The following is a 17,032-nucleotide window of genomic DNA, read 5'->3' on the forward strand; positions in this document are numbered from 1 at the left end:
TAGACATAAATTCTGGTGGTCTGTTGCAAATTAGGGGGATGATTGGTAATGATAATGTTCTGTTTAAGAAACCTAGCAGAAGAAATTTGGAATGTTTGCTTTGATCAGGAAGAAATGGGAAGTGTTTGTATGCCTACCCTGGTTTGAAGATGACACAGTATGCATAGGCATCAAAATATCACCTGGTACTGATAAATATCTACCGTTTCATATGCTAGTCACCTCTCACCCACACACTAAATCAGAGAGTTTTCTCCATTGTCTCCCAATGCTCTTTTTTTCATTTTACATTTTTCTGTTCTTTTCATTGTCTTTTCTTTTTCTTCTTTTTTAAATGTGATGCTGGAATCTAATATTTCTTATTGACTACAAATAGTGATAATGCTTTACAGAGAAGGTCTGGATTTTTTGGACTGTGTTTAAGATTATCCAGCCAACAAAAGGCATAATGATTGGAAAATGAAGTTCAAGACCTTCAAATATTATTTGTCGTCTATAAAATTTTGCTTTTTTTATTCCTTTTTTATTTCTTTTATTTTTTTCTCCTTCCTTCCTCCCTCCATCCCCTCCTCCCTCTCTCCCTCTGTCCCTCTCTCCCTCTCTCTCCCTCTCTCCCTCCTTCTTCTTCCTACCTGACTGTTTGCTTCCTCCCCCCCCCCCCTTACTTTTTGGTGCCCTAAATTAGTGACATCCTTATTCACCTTCTGCCTGTTGCTTACTGATACCCAGCCCATTGACTAGGGTGAGAAGAGAGAGCACATAATAGCAGGTGATGAGGCCCTTTCGCCTCTGCGTTTATATTTTTTCCTTCTCTTGTATTTCCTACTAGTAATCATCTCTCCTGTTCATTAGCTATACAACTCTAGCGACAGGAAAAGTTTCATTTGCTCTCACAGAGAAGAGCACTTGAGTCCTAATTACCTACGTATTCTTCCCTTTCCTTCCCATTAATACTACTAATCATAGTGGAACACTACTATTATGCCACCAGGGAGAAGGCAGAACCTCTATACTTGGCTTTCCTTTTGTCTCTGTGCATTTACAGGTGACAAGACCAAGACACAAGTACTTAAAGTGGAGTATTGCACCTTTTGACAATATTTCAAAGCAAAGACATCCCACATCATAATAAATGTACAGACCATTATAACAGCAAAGGAGGTTGGATGTAACACAGTTTCATTGCAAGTGATTTTGGCTTGTCCTGAGTCCTAAATTATTTCCGGAGTCGACTGGATTTTAGTATTTCCAAAGCTATCACCACTCAGACTTTCCAGCCCAATTACCCAATGAAGGAAGGAAGGGGATAACTTCAATGGACTTTTTGTTAGGGTCCACAAAGGTGCCCCTTTTTGCTACTGGGGGGAGAGTAAAATAAGCCTTTCTTTGAATATCTCATTATTGAGGACTCAGGAAGTTCTCGAAGGGGTGAGGGAATGTAAAAGAAATGTCTCAGTATTAAATTTGTTGCTCTCATTTCTGATAACTGTAATCTATTTTCTTTGTTCAGAATGACATCTTTTCTTTTCCTTAGGGACTTTTTTAGGGAGAGGGGTAAGGTATGTTGGGCTCTTTGCCTTTTTCAGGGTCCATGTTGTAAATATGGGGAAGCAGAAACCTGTTTTCATATTGTCAAATTTATTTATTTAACAAAATGGTTGTAAATGAGCTGGTGCAAGGGGAGCTGTGACAAAGCTTGTTATTAGCCACCTTCATGGGAAATGTTTGTTTCCTCTGTGGCTAAACTTATTTATACCTCTTAAAATAGAGACTATACAAGGGGAATGTCCACACCCAATCAAAACCAGTCAAGTATTGAACAAGTATAATAAGTTCACAATGAGACTTCTTGAGGTCAACATTAAGAGTGCTCAGTATGAGCTTCAAAGCGTTTTCTTTTATAAACACAGGCAGATCTCTAGCACAAAATGAAATGCCTCTTCCTATGTAATAAATCGAGCATCATGAGAGGCTTGTAGAATTGTCAAGCACATAATTCTCACTTTTGAAAAAATAAAAACACAAAAAAAGTTTAAAAATTAATTTCCACTCCTCCCACTGCTAAAAACTGCCTTCTGGAATAACTGCAGCTCAGATGACTTCAGGCTAGCTTCCATAGATAATGATTATTCAAAATAGTCAAAATTACTCACAACTCCTGTCATTCCGAGGCAGCGTAAGACACACAGGGTGGGGTGGTTTTTCCAATTCTGTGTATGAGTCAACAGCAAGAAATAGTTTGGAGTAGGACCTCCTGTGTGTGCAGGACCCACACACTACTGTTTTTTTTGTTGTTGTTTTGTTTTTTCAATGTTCCTTTATTCCTTTTCTTGTCTTAGTTGAATCCACTCCCCACAATGGGTCAAAGCCTGTCGTTTCACAAGGAAACACTAATCTGCTGACCTGACTACTAACCCTAGGACTTCTGGTATATTCTCCAGCAAATATGGTTTAAAGTCTGTGGACTCCCTCCTCCCCCCCGCCCACAACTTCATCCTCTCTCTACAAGCCAGCAATTTGACAGGAAGAGGGAAGTTTACATTTGCACCTTCTCAGCCTTGGTCATAACACTGGAACAGCTGCTGCCTGATTCTAATCAGTTGAATCCGAGGCCCCAAGAGCAGGGTATTTCCCAGAGCCAGAGTTAATTCTGTGGCTAGGGCTAATTCTTCGTTATGGGTTAGAGTTGAATGTGGGCTTTCTGAGGATAAGGATATTTGGGGATATAAGGAGAGAAGGAATAAGAGGAATATTTTATTGTAGTGACCAAATTCACTTTTAAGAAAAAAATTACCTAACCTGTAGTTTTTACTCAGTAATTATTTTGGAGAGGAAAGAAAAGGAGGATGAAGATAGGTTTTCCTTTTAGCTACATTTGATTGGTTGTCTGAATCTTGGTGCCTACACTAAGGCAAATTAACAACAACCCAAACACAAAGATTTATGTAGGAAAGTTATTAACAATGGGCAAGAGAATATATAGTTCAGAATTTGATTTATTCTCCCAGAATGACATGTAGAGTTACCATCATAATTTCATCTTTCATTCCATGTCCTAGTTCATATACTATGCAATTGCAATTTTGCAGAGGGTTAAGATAATTTTTGACGATCAAGTGGTGTTGCTGGGTCAGTGAAAAAGTGTCTTCTGAAAAGAAAGCAGAGAAATCAAACTTTCTTAAGGAAAGACACATAGGCCCACACCATCATTGACTATCTCTTTTTGTCCTGTGTGAGGAATTTCACCTCTTTGTGCTTGTTATTATGTGGTAGGATGGAGGCAGCAACTGTATTCACCTTGAAGTGCAGCGCCTTTGGAAATACATGTTGGGCGCTATAAGCCATACACTGAGACAGGCCAGGACTTGGTCATGTTCACTGTGTTCAGCTCTAGTGTCTTAAGACATTGCCAGATAGATTGTTGCTTAAGTGAATGAATAATGTTTACTGTAGTAATTACTGAAATATAAACATGAGAATATTGTAAGATGCAAAGGATTTAAGCCAGGTTTACATCGAGGTTGTAAGTCCTTGCCTTATGGTCATTCCTTTATGGGAAGGCAGTTAAGTCACACAGAACCTTGCACTGGGGAAAATAGAATTTTGAAGGAAGCCCAGGTACTAGACCAGCAAAGGAGGGATGTTTAGTCAGGAAAAGAGTGACCCCAGAGAGGTGACCCCATGAGGACACAAGTCTGGAGGAGGAATTAATTAGATGTGAGAGGAATCTTGCGCCTAAGGTGGTATTTTGAAGGCAGTGGAGAGCCACTGAAGACCCAGTAGGGGCAATTTGTGTGTCTTGAAAGAGTTGTTAGATGGAAGTAGATTAGGAGTTGTGGCAAGTTTATTAGGAAAGGGAATGAGAAAAATGGTTCTGACTGACCTGCTTGATTCATTTTCAGAGGCATCCTACCTAGTCTTAACTAAATGGTGAAAAACTGAAACAAGCTAGTTCAAAAAGTAATACTGTATTGCAAGTGGACCACAAATAACAGAGCAGAACAATAATCTAATAATAATTCCACTGCTAATTTTTATTACGAAAACAGAATTTGAGCTACTAGCTGTTTTAGCACTTTGGCAACACATTTAAATCCTTCTTTGCTGGCTCTTTGGTCCTGGGTTGCCATGGAGTGTCAATAAGCCCAGCTCAGAATAACCCAGGGCAGTGAAATGAGAGGTACAGCTTGCTCACTGGCATGCTGACTAGCCAGGTTACGTGGTTTTCGTTGCTCCCATCTTGGGAGGAGCACTGGGCAGCTGGTTGTCTTGGCAGCTGTGAAAGGTGTATGTCTCTTGGCTGCCCAGAGTTTGAAACAGAACCAAACTTGCCTGTCTCCTGAGCATGTGCAACTCCCCAGTGAGCAGACAGCAACTGAAAATAGCCCACTGAGCACCTGTCCCTTTGTACATCAGCCCCTGGCTGGCTGCCATTTAGGACAACGCGGACCCTTTTGGAGAACAGGTGAGGCCTAAGCAGCTTTTAATGACTCTTAGAAAGATTTGGGAGTTTTGGCCGTACTTTGCAAAAATAAAGGGTGGGGGGGGGGGAAGGGAGAGAAAAGGAAAGAGAAGAAAGCAAGAGGATAGGAAGGCAACGGAGGAAGCAGACTTCTACACAGGTCCTTTGGCACTTATGTGTTTAGTGGGGCCACATTGGCTGTGTATGTACCGTATGTGTCACATGGCTTAGTATTGTTCTCCTTATTCATCTAAATATGTTTTCTCTTATAAGAGAAAGTTTTTTTTAAAATACTCTTGGGAGCAGTCAAGCATAGTTTATGCTGCCTCAGCTTTAGAAAGGGGAGGCTGTGAATTAAACTATCTTGTTTTATATTTACTACTGTTTTTTAATTGCTAGTATGTGTGTCAGTAAATGGCTTCTACAAGGTGTCTCTTTTGATAGATTATTATTTCTCAGTCGTCCAAATGTGGGCACACAAAGAATGACAGAATAGAATCACAGCATGTTTGGAGCTGTCTGCTCTTCTTTGGGACGCCTTCCATTTCCTTCTGGGCTTTCATCTCTTCAGGAGGCTTGCCATTGTTGGACAGGCTTGGCACAACAGTGTGGATGGAAGCAGGCTCTGGAAGGAAATACTTCTTTAATGACTGGTGGTATTAAAGCTACTATTTAAAAGTGACCCTTTGTAGATACTTGGGTTATCTTTAGGTTTGCAGTGATCTGCAGCTACTGGAGCCAAGTTACTCTGCGGTAACTTGCCTGTTGTTCTTGACTGAGTTTGTGTTTAGGTATTCTTGCCCCTCAGCTAGTGGCCTTGTGACACATCTCAGATTTAGCAGGCTTTCCGCTGCTGAGATCCAACGGTATTGTGGAAAGTAGGAGTGATTCACAATGCTGCAGATGTTCAAAAAGCCAGTTCTGGCTTATAGCACTCTGAAAAGGTATCTTCTCTTTCTACCTGGAATGTCCCTGTAGGCTCAACCAAAGATAATAACTCAAAATGTCCCAACTCAGCCTTTTCATGGTGACTGTGGAATCTTTATAACTAATAAGCCAGTTGTCAATGTGTTGAAAAAAATTGTTTTTGAACCATGTTTATTTTAGACTGATGGGAAAAGAAGATAATGCAAGGAAATCTCAGGCTATGAATGCTGCAATAGAGAGAGTTGCACAAGAGCAGGTGTTCATAGGAGTGAAGATGTGGGATCTCTTCTTCGTTAACATTTCATTGAGTTCTGTACTAGGTAAGGATTTAGAAAATGGTTTGGGAAAGGTTAGTAGCAGTATCAGAAGTTTGGACTCTGGGCTTATTTTTCAGCCTGTTGTAAAGTTTTAAGTACTTTGGCATCATGTAGGATGGAAAGACAGTGATTTAGAAATTTCCTTGAACCCTCAATGCTTCTGAGATAGGATAGGGAAGGGCATTTATTAGCTCAGGATATTTTTCGCTTTGGGTGCCACCACTGGGGCCTTGTTCAACATTGGACTGATTTGTCTATGTGATCTGAAAGCTTCTGGAAATGGTGTAAAGGTCCACCAGGCTTGTGATGATAACCAGATCCCAAAGTGACAAATTTGAAAGAGGACTAGCCTCTGAATCCCATAGAGAAGCCACCAGGTGGCTCTTTCATCAATGTTCTAGCTTCTTCCAAGCCCTTTGTTAAGGGGATTCTGGTAATTCTAAATGTTTCAGTGTTAAACTCAGGAAACACGCAACCCCTGCCTGGATATCTTAACAGGGAGGGGAAGCAGTTATAAGTGAGTTGGCAAACCTTTTGTGGCCTTTTGTGAAGAGCATACAGCTTCTAGCCTGAGACATCTCTTCCCATCTCTAAATCTTTTTTTTGAACAGAAAATTCATATCGTGTTCCCAGATCCTTTCTACATCTAAATAAGCAATGGTTTCTCTGAACTATTTATAAGTAAGTCTGGAATTCTCTGCTTGCTCAAGTTCAAAGTCTCTAGACTGGGGCTTTGCTGAGACAAGGATTTTGGCATATATGGAGAGAATGTATTTTCTGACTCATAAAAATATTCCTCAATAGGTAATTCCTGTTAGGGTTGGCAATTATGTGTTTTAGTGAAGCAGAAGACAAAACCACTATGAAGCAGAGGTTCAAAAAACTTGAAGACAAAATGAAGAGATGACTGTTTTCCCCTCCAGTAAGGAATTATTTCACATACATGGTGGATATGTGAAAGCAAGTCTTTGCTATATTCAGAGACTTATAAAAAGCATAGAAAACATAGGCCAGTATTGTTTTAGATCATTATCCCACAGTGTTCTTTATTCTGTTAGTCACTTGAACACAGACTGAGTTTTTGGCTTTGGAATAGAAGGTGTGGCTGCTGCAATGGACTTAATTTACAGGGATTTTTTTTTTTTTCTCCCAGAGTCAAGGAGTCAACCCAGACACAAAATAAACAGATGGCACTTTTTTTTTTCTTTCTCAGCTTCAACAGTTCAAGTGCAGCAAAGCCAGAAGGAGAAAACGATGTAATTCTTTCTTCACTATCTATACCCTGCTGAACTCACCATTGTTTCATTGCCAGGGTGGGAAAAATGGCACCAAAGATCAGGGCCAGCCTTTCCTCTGCTAAACAGCCATGTCCTGTATGGATCATTCCAAACTGGCTGGCCTTGGAGGCCCTTAACTATGTTTTGATGACCGTGATCACTGTAGCTTCATAGTTACCCTCAAAGCAACCAAGGAGGACCACCCACAGAAGTCCAGATGTTCTATTAATGCACTGATGAGTTTATTATTTCAGAAACTCTTGTCTTTTATTTCTGTCTTCTGACAAACAAGTTAAGGAAAGCCTACTGTACCAGAAAAAGTACTAATTTTCCACACATGGGAACTCCACTTAGTGAACAGATGCTGGTGTGGCGGGCTTTTCTAGGAGGAATGGTTTGCACAGACATGCCAGCCCCATGACTAAGCCTTGTCTTAAGATGTGTGCTGACATCTGAAAACTTTATGGGGCTCAGACTGTTCAGAAAAAACTAGCATCAGGTCTCTTCCCACCTCCAGATCTTTCCTGTGAAGAGAAAATTCATGTCACGGCAAATGTTCATCAAGCTTGAACACCTGCCATTGCAGGCCATTGCAGGGCATCTGTGAGAAGGGCAAGTGGGGCTCTCACCCTCATGGTGCTTTCAGTCTAGAGCAGAAGGCTGGATGTGTGTCCCACAGCCACTTGAATATAAACACAGAGTGTTAACATACAAGGTGAGATTTGCAAGGTATATGGGTGGATGGAATGCTGGTAGGGTCACAGGAAAGCATTCAAAGTGAAGGGAGTTCCACACTGTAAGATCTTAGTATCAGGAAAGTCTTCCAAGAACTTGCAAGTACACAACAGGAGGATGAAGAATGATGGGAGCCAAAGGCAATCAGATTTGTGTTGCTGAATGAATGGGGATACCATTTTCTCAGGGAACACTAAAAAGGAATATATTTATAGTAGAGGCACAATGAATTCAAAAATCTTAGAAATTTTTCTTATTCTAGTTTATATGCAGTCTCATTTGAATGCTTCTATTCTTTCTCATAACTACTGGAGTATGTTTTCTTTTTGGCTTTACAACTTTACTAAGCATCAGTCTCTGATTAAAAAGAATACATATATATGTATGTATGTATGGTTTCCCTAATTGAGTGCTTTGCAATAGCAGAGCATTTGGACATTTGGTTTATTTTGCTCCTGAGCATATTTCCTGCTTACTTTCCAGAGGATCAAATGCCCTTCAGTAGGCATTATGGATGGACTTTTGTGTTTCTGTCTTAGGAGCAAGCTTGCTGGCAATGACACCTGGCATTACAAAATCCTTTCTTAAGCCTTTGTTTAATGCCAGAGATCTCAAATGCTTGCAGATTCTGGAGAGGTGCCAAACTGTGCTCTAGGATTAGGAGACTTGGAAGAACTTCCATAATCTATAAACCTAATATAAACTGCCATCTCAAATGAGTGAATTGTTTAGACTGTTGGAAGGAGGCCAAGGATGTTTGTAGTTCCTTTTTTAGCCTATACAACTTCTGAGCTATTGGGCTTTTATAATCACTGTCTTAATTACTGCATTATTATATGTGCTACTTTGGGGTGACTCTAAAAAACTCAGCCAATTTCTTTTCCTCATCCCTAGGATGAGGAACATTTACTTGTTTATTTGTAACGTTTTCCCATTGATTCTGTATTAAAGATCTTCGGAGGCAATGTTGGGCTTTTATACACCATTTAGAGTCACAATCAGTTGAAATTCCTCACAGAATTATTGAGTTCAAAACTGGGTAGGTAGGGGTAGATAAGTTTCTAGTTTGTTAATATTCCATTTAAGCATAAATATGTTTCTTTTTACTATGAAGTGAGATGATGACCAACTACTGTCTTAAGAAGTTGGTGATGCTCTTTGCTCTGCCACTTCTTCTGCCAGTCTAAGATGAATCCCTGAGTAGGTGTGTCCAGATGGTGAACTGAATATTGCCCAGTACAAGAAAAAAATCTTTTTAAAGATTTGGCAATGGTGAACTCCTGGGAATCCCAGCCTGCTTCTCTACCTTGTGATATTATCCCTGTCTCCCACCAGCTCAGTGACCTCCCTCTCCTGAAGAGAAGGAAGAGGAGGAGGAGGCGGAGGTGGAGGTAGAGGCAGAGGCGAAGGTGGCTGCAGCTTCCATTTGTGGTCAGAGCTTGCTGTTCTTCCCAGCCAGCCCTGCCAGTCTTTTCACACAGCCCTCATTCTGGTGATACAAAGGGCACACCAAGCCAGCCATAACACTGAGTAATTCTGGGACGTGTCTTCTAGAACAAACAATGTGGGTGAGCTCTGTAGAGAGGGAATACCTCTGGCTTGACATTTAAATGACTGAATTATTTAAAAATGAATGTCAATTAGGTGGAGTAGACTCACTGCCTTCTGCCAGGGTACTTCCTGGTTATTTGCACAGGCAAGTGTAAAGTACTTCACATCAGATATGGTGCTTTCTGCCTGTTCTATGGAAAACCCGTCACAGGACATAATTATACATTCTTCCCTGTACCTTAATGTATATTGTATTTATGGTCATGGCCCAAGAGATTAAGTATCAGTCCTGGTACTTAAACTCAGGGCCTGGGCAGTGTCCTTTGGCTTTCTCAATGCTAGAGCTCTATGCCTTAAGCCACAGCACCACTTCCAGCTTTTTCTGTGTACGTGGTCCTAAAGAATCGAACCCAGGGCTTTGTGCATGCTAGGCAAGCATGTTCCCGACTGGGATCTGTACATTTTTGTGTTAGACCTTTTAAAGGCACTCCCTACCCACACGCCCACCCCAAATAAAAATCTCACAGGCCTGCACATGTTATGTGATTCCTAAATTTGACAAGATTGAAAAAAAGTGAGTCATGGTCATTTAAGGCTGGTGGTAGTCCTAAGTATTGTGGATATTAAGATCTGAAAACATTCTGCCTTGTTTTTAACTTTTATTGAATTAGAAATTCTAGCTCAAAAATTGCTTGTGGCATCTCCTCAAACTAACCTAGGCTTGTCAGATGAAATGGCTCCAGTGGCATTTAACTTACGTATGTGTAATGTCAGTCATTCTCATCTCCCTATGAATTTAATGTCTTTATATTTGTCTGCATATTTTTAAAAAGATAAATGTATGAAGGGTTATGCCAATTTGTTTTGTGGAAATGTACCAATAAAAGATGGAATGTTGGATGAAGAACAGAAAAGTTCAGATTTTATGCTTTCCCCTTACTACCCTGGACTCACTCAGCTCATGGGTCCTCCATATTATTATTATGCATTATTAACAGCCATTTTTTGCCTTTTGATGGGTATGATGTGCAAAATGTAGATTCTTGTACATTGGGCAGTAGTCACTTCTTGGTTTTGTTATACAACTATAAGGAGGATAGATGATTCAGGAGAGTGTTTGATAACTGGTAGATACCTTTGATCCAGTTATTTACCCCATAGGTCTAAGGTCTAGTTAAAGTTAATGTCACTAGATGCCTGTGTATATTGTAAAGGGATGTATGTAAAGAGCTGAATTTCACCAAATACTGTAATTATTTGAGGCTTCTCATTTTTGGCAAGGTTCTTGGTTGCAGTATAAACATCTGTTAGACTGTCTGCTCATCTTGTCAAAGACTTGAGACCATGATAAAGCACTGATTCTTCCTGTATCTTTGGATATACTTTAGTTTGGGCTGGAGCTTTGATAACAGTTTATCATGAGAGAACATAAGAGAAAGTACTATTTTGACATTTTTAATTAAGACCACAAAGTGTCATTAATTCTTTGGTATTGTGGACCAATATCTCTGTTCTTGGTGGGTCAAATGCCTGGGTACCCATGTGTAGCATGTACTGTGTCACTGAGGTATACCACCCCCCAACCTTTGATTATTTCTTAAACGGGCTCATTATATTTAATCTGGAGTTGTTGTTCCTAGTAGATCCTAGGTGTAAGGAGTTGAGTAAATTTTATTCTTAAGTGTTGTCAATCTAACCTATGAACAACTACTTCTCTGTTTCGCATGTATATAATGTATATATGTTCATATGTACATACATAAGTATGCATGCATGCATGCATGTATGTATTTGCATCACCGGATTTGAACACATTCATGGCTAGGCCTCTACCACTTGAGCCATATCTCTGGCCCTGCTTTTTTAATGAGTCTCATAAACTCTTCTGTCTGGGCTATTATCCTCAGATCTCAGCCTCCTAAGTAGCTAGGATTATAGATGTGAACCACTAGTACCCAGTTACTGCTTCCTTATTTTTATTTTCATTTTACTTCCTCATTCCAACATTAGCCTCTCATCTGAACCTAGTATTAGCTAACATACACCCCTCAGTGTATCAGATATATATATCTCCTTGGGTATACATGAATTAAAAAATATATATTTCAATATGTAAAGTAATAAATGAAATGCAAACTATGAAGAGTTTTCACATTAATTGCCTTATTTCACAGTCTGAAAAATGTAGTAATTTATTTTTGTATTGGAGATCACAAACAAATCAATATGACACTATTAACTGTCTCCTTCACCTCACCCATCCATTTCCTTCCACAGAACCACCACATATTGAGTGACATAATTGGCAGCCCTCAGCCCAGTTTCATGCCATTCAAGAGTGGTGAGCCTGTCTAGACTCCCTAGAAATATTATCTTGCAACTCTCTTTTGGCAAGTGTAAACTTCTTGCTTGATTATGTCAGCAAATATATATATTTCATATCCTCATAGAAATAGATAGCTGCTGGAATTTCTGTTGGATTTCTCTAGGCAGGGAAAATGAAGACTATCTCTTTACTCATTAAAATTTTTACTCATTAAAAATGTTTAAGGGCTCTTCATTCTCATGTGTGAGACTGGTGACACACATAGCACTGTCAGCAGTTATTTTGGATTTCCTGCTTTCAGGCATGCCTTTGCTTTTGGATGAGCCCCGTGTGGCTTTTGAAAGAACTAGCAAGTCAATTATAAATAGAGGGCTGTGTCTGTGTGTCTGCATGCACTTATTCTGTGTGATGAGGCACCCACATGATAGTGGGCAGTGAACTATTTTTTCATTCCTTTGAAAAGGGAAGAAAAAAAGATTAAGAACACTCTTCTCTGTTTGAGATAACCCACATCTCCACACATGCCCACACAAACCTGTGTAAATGAACTTGACATTTCCAAAGTCCTCATCTTAAGGTCTTCTCTTGAAAGCACAGCCATCTGACCTGTTATTTTAAGAAAGAAGCAGTTTATCTCACAGATCCACTGCTGGGGGTTGAAGGATCAGCTAGCAACCTATCTGTGCCACAGACCTCTAGAGGAACTCTTTAAGCCTCATTTCCTTCAGTGCTTCAGTGACAGTGGCCTTGGCTAACTAATCAGTGGCCTCCAGTTTGGGTTATATTCTGTCTTCACTTTCCTTCCCCACTGCTGTAAACTGTTGAAATCAGCAAGTCTGAACTAGTCAATCCAGCAAGGGAGGGGAAAGAAAACTGCAAATAAGTGTTTTCAGGAAGTGTCAGTTGGGAGGTTTATGTTTCCTTAGAATGTTTCTGCTTCTCTTTTGTTGGATCTTTGACTTGGCAGGTTTCTTTACCTGTTACCATATTGTAGGACACTGGCTTTCCCTGTTCTGTCTGTGTCCTCATTATGGGTATTTGGTACCATTTTTCCCCCGCTAGGTGAAAATCAAGTCAATTAATTAATTATTTGGGGGGACATACTAGGATTTAAGTTCAGGGACTGATATTAGGTGGGCTTGAGCCATGCCTTCCTCTAGCCCCTATTTGAAAATCCTTAAGCATCTTTATTAATTCCCATTTGTGTCAAAATAAAATCTTGGAAGTGTACTTTTGAAAACTTAGTCTAGCCATCTGGCTAGAGATATTAATAATATAGATTGGTAGCTATAGATTACTAATCTTGAAAACTAATTAAATAACTATATTTCTAAAGTGGTTAGGTTCTGAAGCAGAATGTTAGTCTGTACTATTTGGTTTACTAGTTGTTCAGAGCTGACAGAAACTGTTTTAGGAGTAGAGTAAAGGTGATGAACATTTTGTTGCAATAAAACATGTTATGTAGATGCAGGAGTTGGGATGGAAGAGCCCAACAATCTGAAGGTAAAATAAACACCACAGTGTAAGGTAAAATAGAGTACATAGCATATTCAAATGCATTCATTTGTTGAGAGGTGATGATTTTTTTGGTGATTGTTCAAGGGGCAGCATCAGTGAATGTGGACATGGTGATGATTTTCTGTTCAGAAGGTGGTTAAAGTGGTCCCGGAGAGACCAAGTGATATCTTCTCTTTCCTTTCTCTCCTTTGCAGATGAAAATCCAAAGGCCAGCCCCAAACTTTACATGTGTGTGTGTGAAGGCCTCTCCTGTGGGAATGAAGACCACTGTGAAGGCCAGCAGTGCTTTTCCTCACTGAGCATCAACGATGGCTTCCATGTCTACCAGAAAGGCTGCTTTCAGGTGTATGAACAGGGGAAGATGACCTGCAAGACCCCCCCTTCACCTGGACAAGCCGTGGAATGCTGCCAAGGGGACTGGTGTAACAGGAACCTCACTGCCCAGCTGCCCACTAAAGGTTCCCATGGCCTCTTCTAGTTCTACATTGAGGGGTTTTGCTAGTGTTGTCTTGAGTCTGTTTGGGTGTAAAGGTCTACTCAGCCATGAGGCTTTCCTCTCCTCTCTGAACCAGAGGCAGTGAACCACGTGGAAGGTTGATGTAGGTGAGAGAGAAAAGGTCATATTCTTTCAGAATCTAAAGTAGGAAGGACACTTTAGTCAAGATAGCATTTATCTTGGAGACAGATTGGCAGACCAATTCTCATTAGCCAGCTACAAACCCAGGTATATGCCTCCTATATCATTTTCTGTTAAGAGGCTGTGATGTCTCTCAAGATTTCTGAAATAATCCTGCTTAGTAAATATGTATCTCTAGGTCACACATGTAGGAACAAAAATAGACTGTAAGACTGGTTCCCAAATGACTGCCTTTCTTTCTTTTTGAGGAAAGAGACAAAGGCTCACTAACCCCTTCTGCTTGGCATTTATTGCTGAATCCTTTAGTCCAGTGAGAGATCACATGAACCCTGTTTGGAATCTTCTTCCTTGTGTATTTATTATGGTTACATATCCTCTGGAAATTTGTTCTCCTCTAAAAGTAGTTCCCTGTAAAATGAAATGTAAATTACTATCTCAAGTCCCTGCAAAGATGAACACAGACACACTCTAAACCAAAATTATTCTCTTAATATAGAGTACACTCTTAATAGGTATAATTATTTAATTTTGCACTCATAAAAGAAGAAAAAAAAAACCCAAAGCGGAGTAAGAGAGGCCATGAGGAGCACTCACTGACAGAACTGTCAGCTGCCAGGGAGGAGGCAGAAAAAGATTAAAAGCTAATAAAGGATTGTATTATAGAGATTTTAATGTTACAGATAGAAAAGGTTACATTCTGATGAGAAAATATGATTCAATAATGCAAGCTTTGAAAAAGAGAGATCCAATACTTAAGTGGTTAAAACTAAAAAGGTGCTTCCCTGGTATTTTGTGAATTAAATTTTTATCTGCAAGGTAGGTAAACATGAAATACCTGCTTTCATATGAAGATTAGGATGTGAACAATAGGGAAGTCCTCATAAGCAGGACACTGCCAGACCCAAAGTTTTAACAAATGATATCTTTTCTTTATTTAGAGAACTTCTCATCCGAGAGGCTATGTCTATAATTTAATGTTGAGTTTGATTGCTTTTATACTTTATCATGGAAATTATATGTACCATGGAGTGCCAGGTGTGTCCAGGCTTGGAAAATTAAAGAAATTTAGTATAAAGAACCTTGGCTTCAGTGAGGATTACTAAAGGGCCAGAAACATTTAGACACGTCAAGCAGATGCAGAGGAGAAACAGGGCTTTGAGACAGAATGTTGTGAAGGGGGCTATAATTCATGGTGGTTATTATTTGGGAATTTTTTTGATTATTATAGACCATGGTTATAGACTGTGCCTGTCTAAGAATTTTTGATTTAACTATCTAAGCAAGAAGAAAGCCTTCCAGAATGTTTTTTTTTTAATATGAGCTAGTCCTGGGTACTGTCCCTGAGCCTTTCTGCTCAAAGCTCGTGCTCTACCACTTGAGCCTCAGCTCCGCTTCTTGGCTTTTTGGTGGTTATTTGGAGATAAGAGGCTCATAGATTTTCCTGCCCAGGCTGGTTTTGAACCTTGATCCCCAGGTCTTAGCATCCTGAGTAGCTGGGATTACAGATGTGAGCCACTAGCACCCAGCAGCTTTTAAGGATATATATATATATATATATATATATATATATATATACACACACACACACACACACACACACACACACACACATACAAGTATTACATGAAATGTTTGAATGTATGCACTAGGATTTGAATGGGTCAGGTAATAAGTTTGAATCATGCGAACAAGTGGATGCACAGATGAGTGAATAGGTTCCAGTGTAGAAATTTACAGTGTAAAAAGATCAATGAGAATTTTAGCAGTAGATAGCCATATACTAAAGGGTGAACAAAAAAATGGGGCAATTGGGTTTTAACCTAGACATGCTTTTTCTCATAGGATCATTACACCATCGTGTTGGTCTGCGAAGGCTTGATATAAAACATCTTTACATCTCAAATCAAGTTAATATGAGTATTGTCAACACTTGTAAAGTACTGTGCATTTTAAAAGCATTTTCACATAGATGAATTAATACAGTTGAACCTCAGTAATATGTTTCAAGTTCTGTTTCTATCTAAATGGCTGGGTTGTTGGCCAGGTTTTAGGAAGTATTTTAGCATTTTGTAACTAGAAAGACTATGTGATCAGGATTAGAAGCTGCTTGGTAGATTTTTGGTTATGCTAAATAACAAGTAAACAGTGATCCTGACAGCCAATTACTCTTTTCTTTTCTCCAGGGAAATCCTTCCCCGGAACGCAGAATTTCCACTTGGAGGTCGGCCTCATTATTTTGTCTGTGGTGTTTGCTGTATGCCTTCTAGCTTGCCTCCTGGGAGTAGTGCTCCGAAAATTTAAAAGACGCAATCAAGAGCGCCTTAATCCCAGAGATGTGGAGTATGGCACCATTGAAGGGCTCATCACCACCAACGTTGGAGACAGCACTTTAGCAGTGAGTGTGTAACCTCACAGGGAATCTACCGTGTAGCACACATGGCACACTTGGTTTCTTTAGCCAACAGTACATAGACAGTGTATGTCACTTAGTCCTGGTGCTATTCACTCTCATTATGTGAGAGAATCCACTTCAGACAGACATTGAAGGAAATGGGGAGAAGGAGATGAGTTATTTTAAAAGGTTCTTTTACCTGCAACTTAGAGGGCTCATACAATTGGCAGTATTCAATTGCTTTGGTTTTAGAGACTACCGCTCCTTCCCCCCAAAAAGGAAAAAAGAAAAAAAAAAACTTTATAAAAGGAAATACTTTGCTGGACACAGGTGGCTTACACTTGTAATCTTAGCTGAGGAAGCTGAGATTTGTGGATTGTGGTTCAAAGCCAGCCTGGGCAGGAAAGTCCACGAGAACCTTTCTGACTACCAGAAAAGCTGAAAACGGAGTTGTGAAGTGACACTAATGTAAAGGAAGAAAGCAAAGGAAGAAGGCTTTTTTATATAATAGTAAAAATCTATACCTTGTCTTGATTATTTCAGCATCCTATAATTTAATACCTACAATATACTTGACATCCAATTAGCTATTAAGTTTTTTGTGCTCCTGGGCTGCCCCCTTGTGGAAAGCAGTCATTCCATTGAGCCAGTGTAATTTAAAATGTCCCAAGTAGCCACTTTTAAAAATTAAAACAAAACGTTAAGTAAAACAGGTATAGTTTATTGTATCAATATATACATTTCAGCATATATACTTTTTAGCATTTAAACATATTGCCAGTAAAAATTACTGAGATATTTTACAGTCTTTTGAGCTATATTGTTATAGTATCTCACTTTGTTATCTGATATATTGGATATATTTGTATTTGGTTATTTGAAATTGGATA

The 17,032-nt window shown here is 39.5% G+C and overlaps 1 protein-coding gene across 2 annotated transcripts in view; it reads left to right on the forward strand.

Annotated features, from left to right (window-relative positions):
• The window catches only part of Acvr1 (activin A receptor type 1), a 123,068-nt gene that overhangs the window by 76,688 nt on the left and 29,348 nt on the right, over positions 1 to 17,032 (forward strand). For both annotated transcript variants that reach the window (XM_090342799.1, XM_090342800.1), the window contains 2 exons: positions 13,308 to 13,571; positions 15,934 to 16,145. In XM_090342799.1, the coding sequence (XP_090198925.1) occupies positions 13,308 to 13,571; positions 15,934 to 16,145 (476 nt within the window). The remainder of the gene's footprint in view (positions 1 to 13,307; positions 13,572 to 15,933; positions 16,146 to 17,032) is intronic.

The sequence above is a fragment of the Megascapheus bottae genome, chromosome 12 (assembly GCF_031878675.1).
Source record: "Megascapheus bottae isolate mThoBot1 chromosome 12, mThoBot2.hap1, whole genome shotgun sequence".
In the NCBI taxonomy this organism is placed as follows: domain Eukaryota; kingdom Metazoa; phylum Chordata; class Mammalia; order Rodentia; family Geomyidae; genus Megascapheus; species Megascapheus bottae.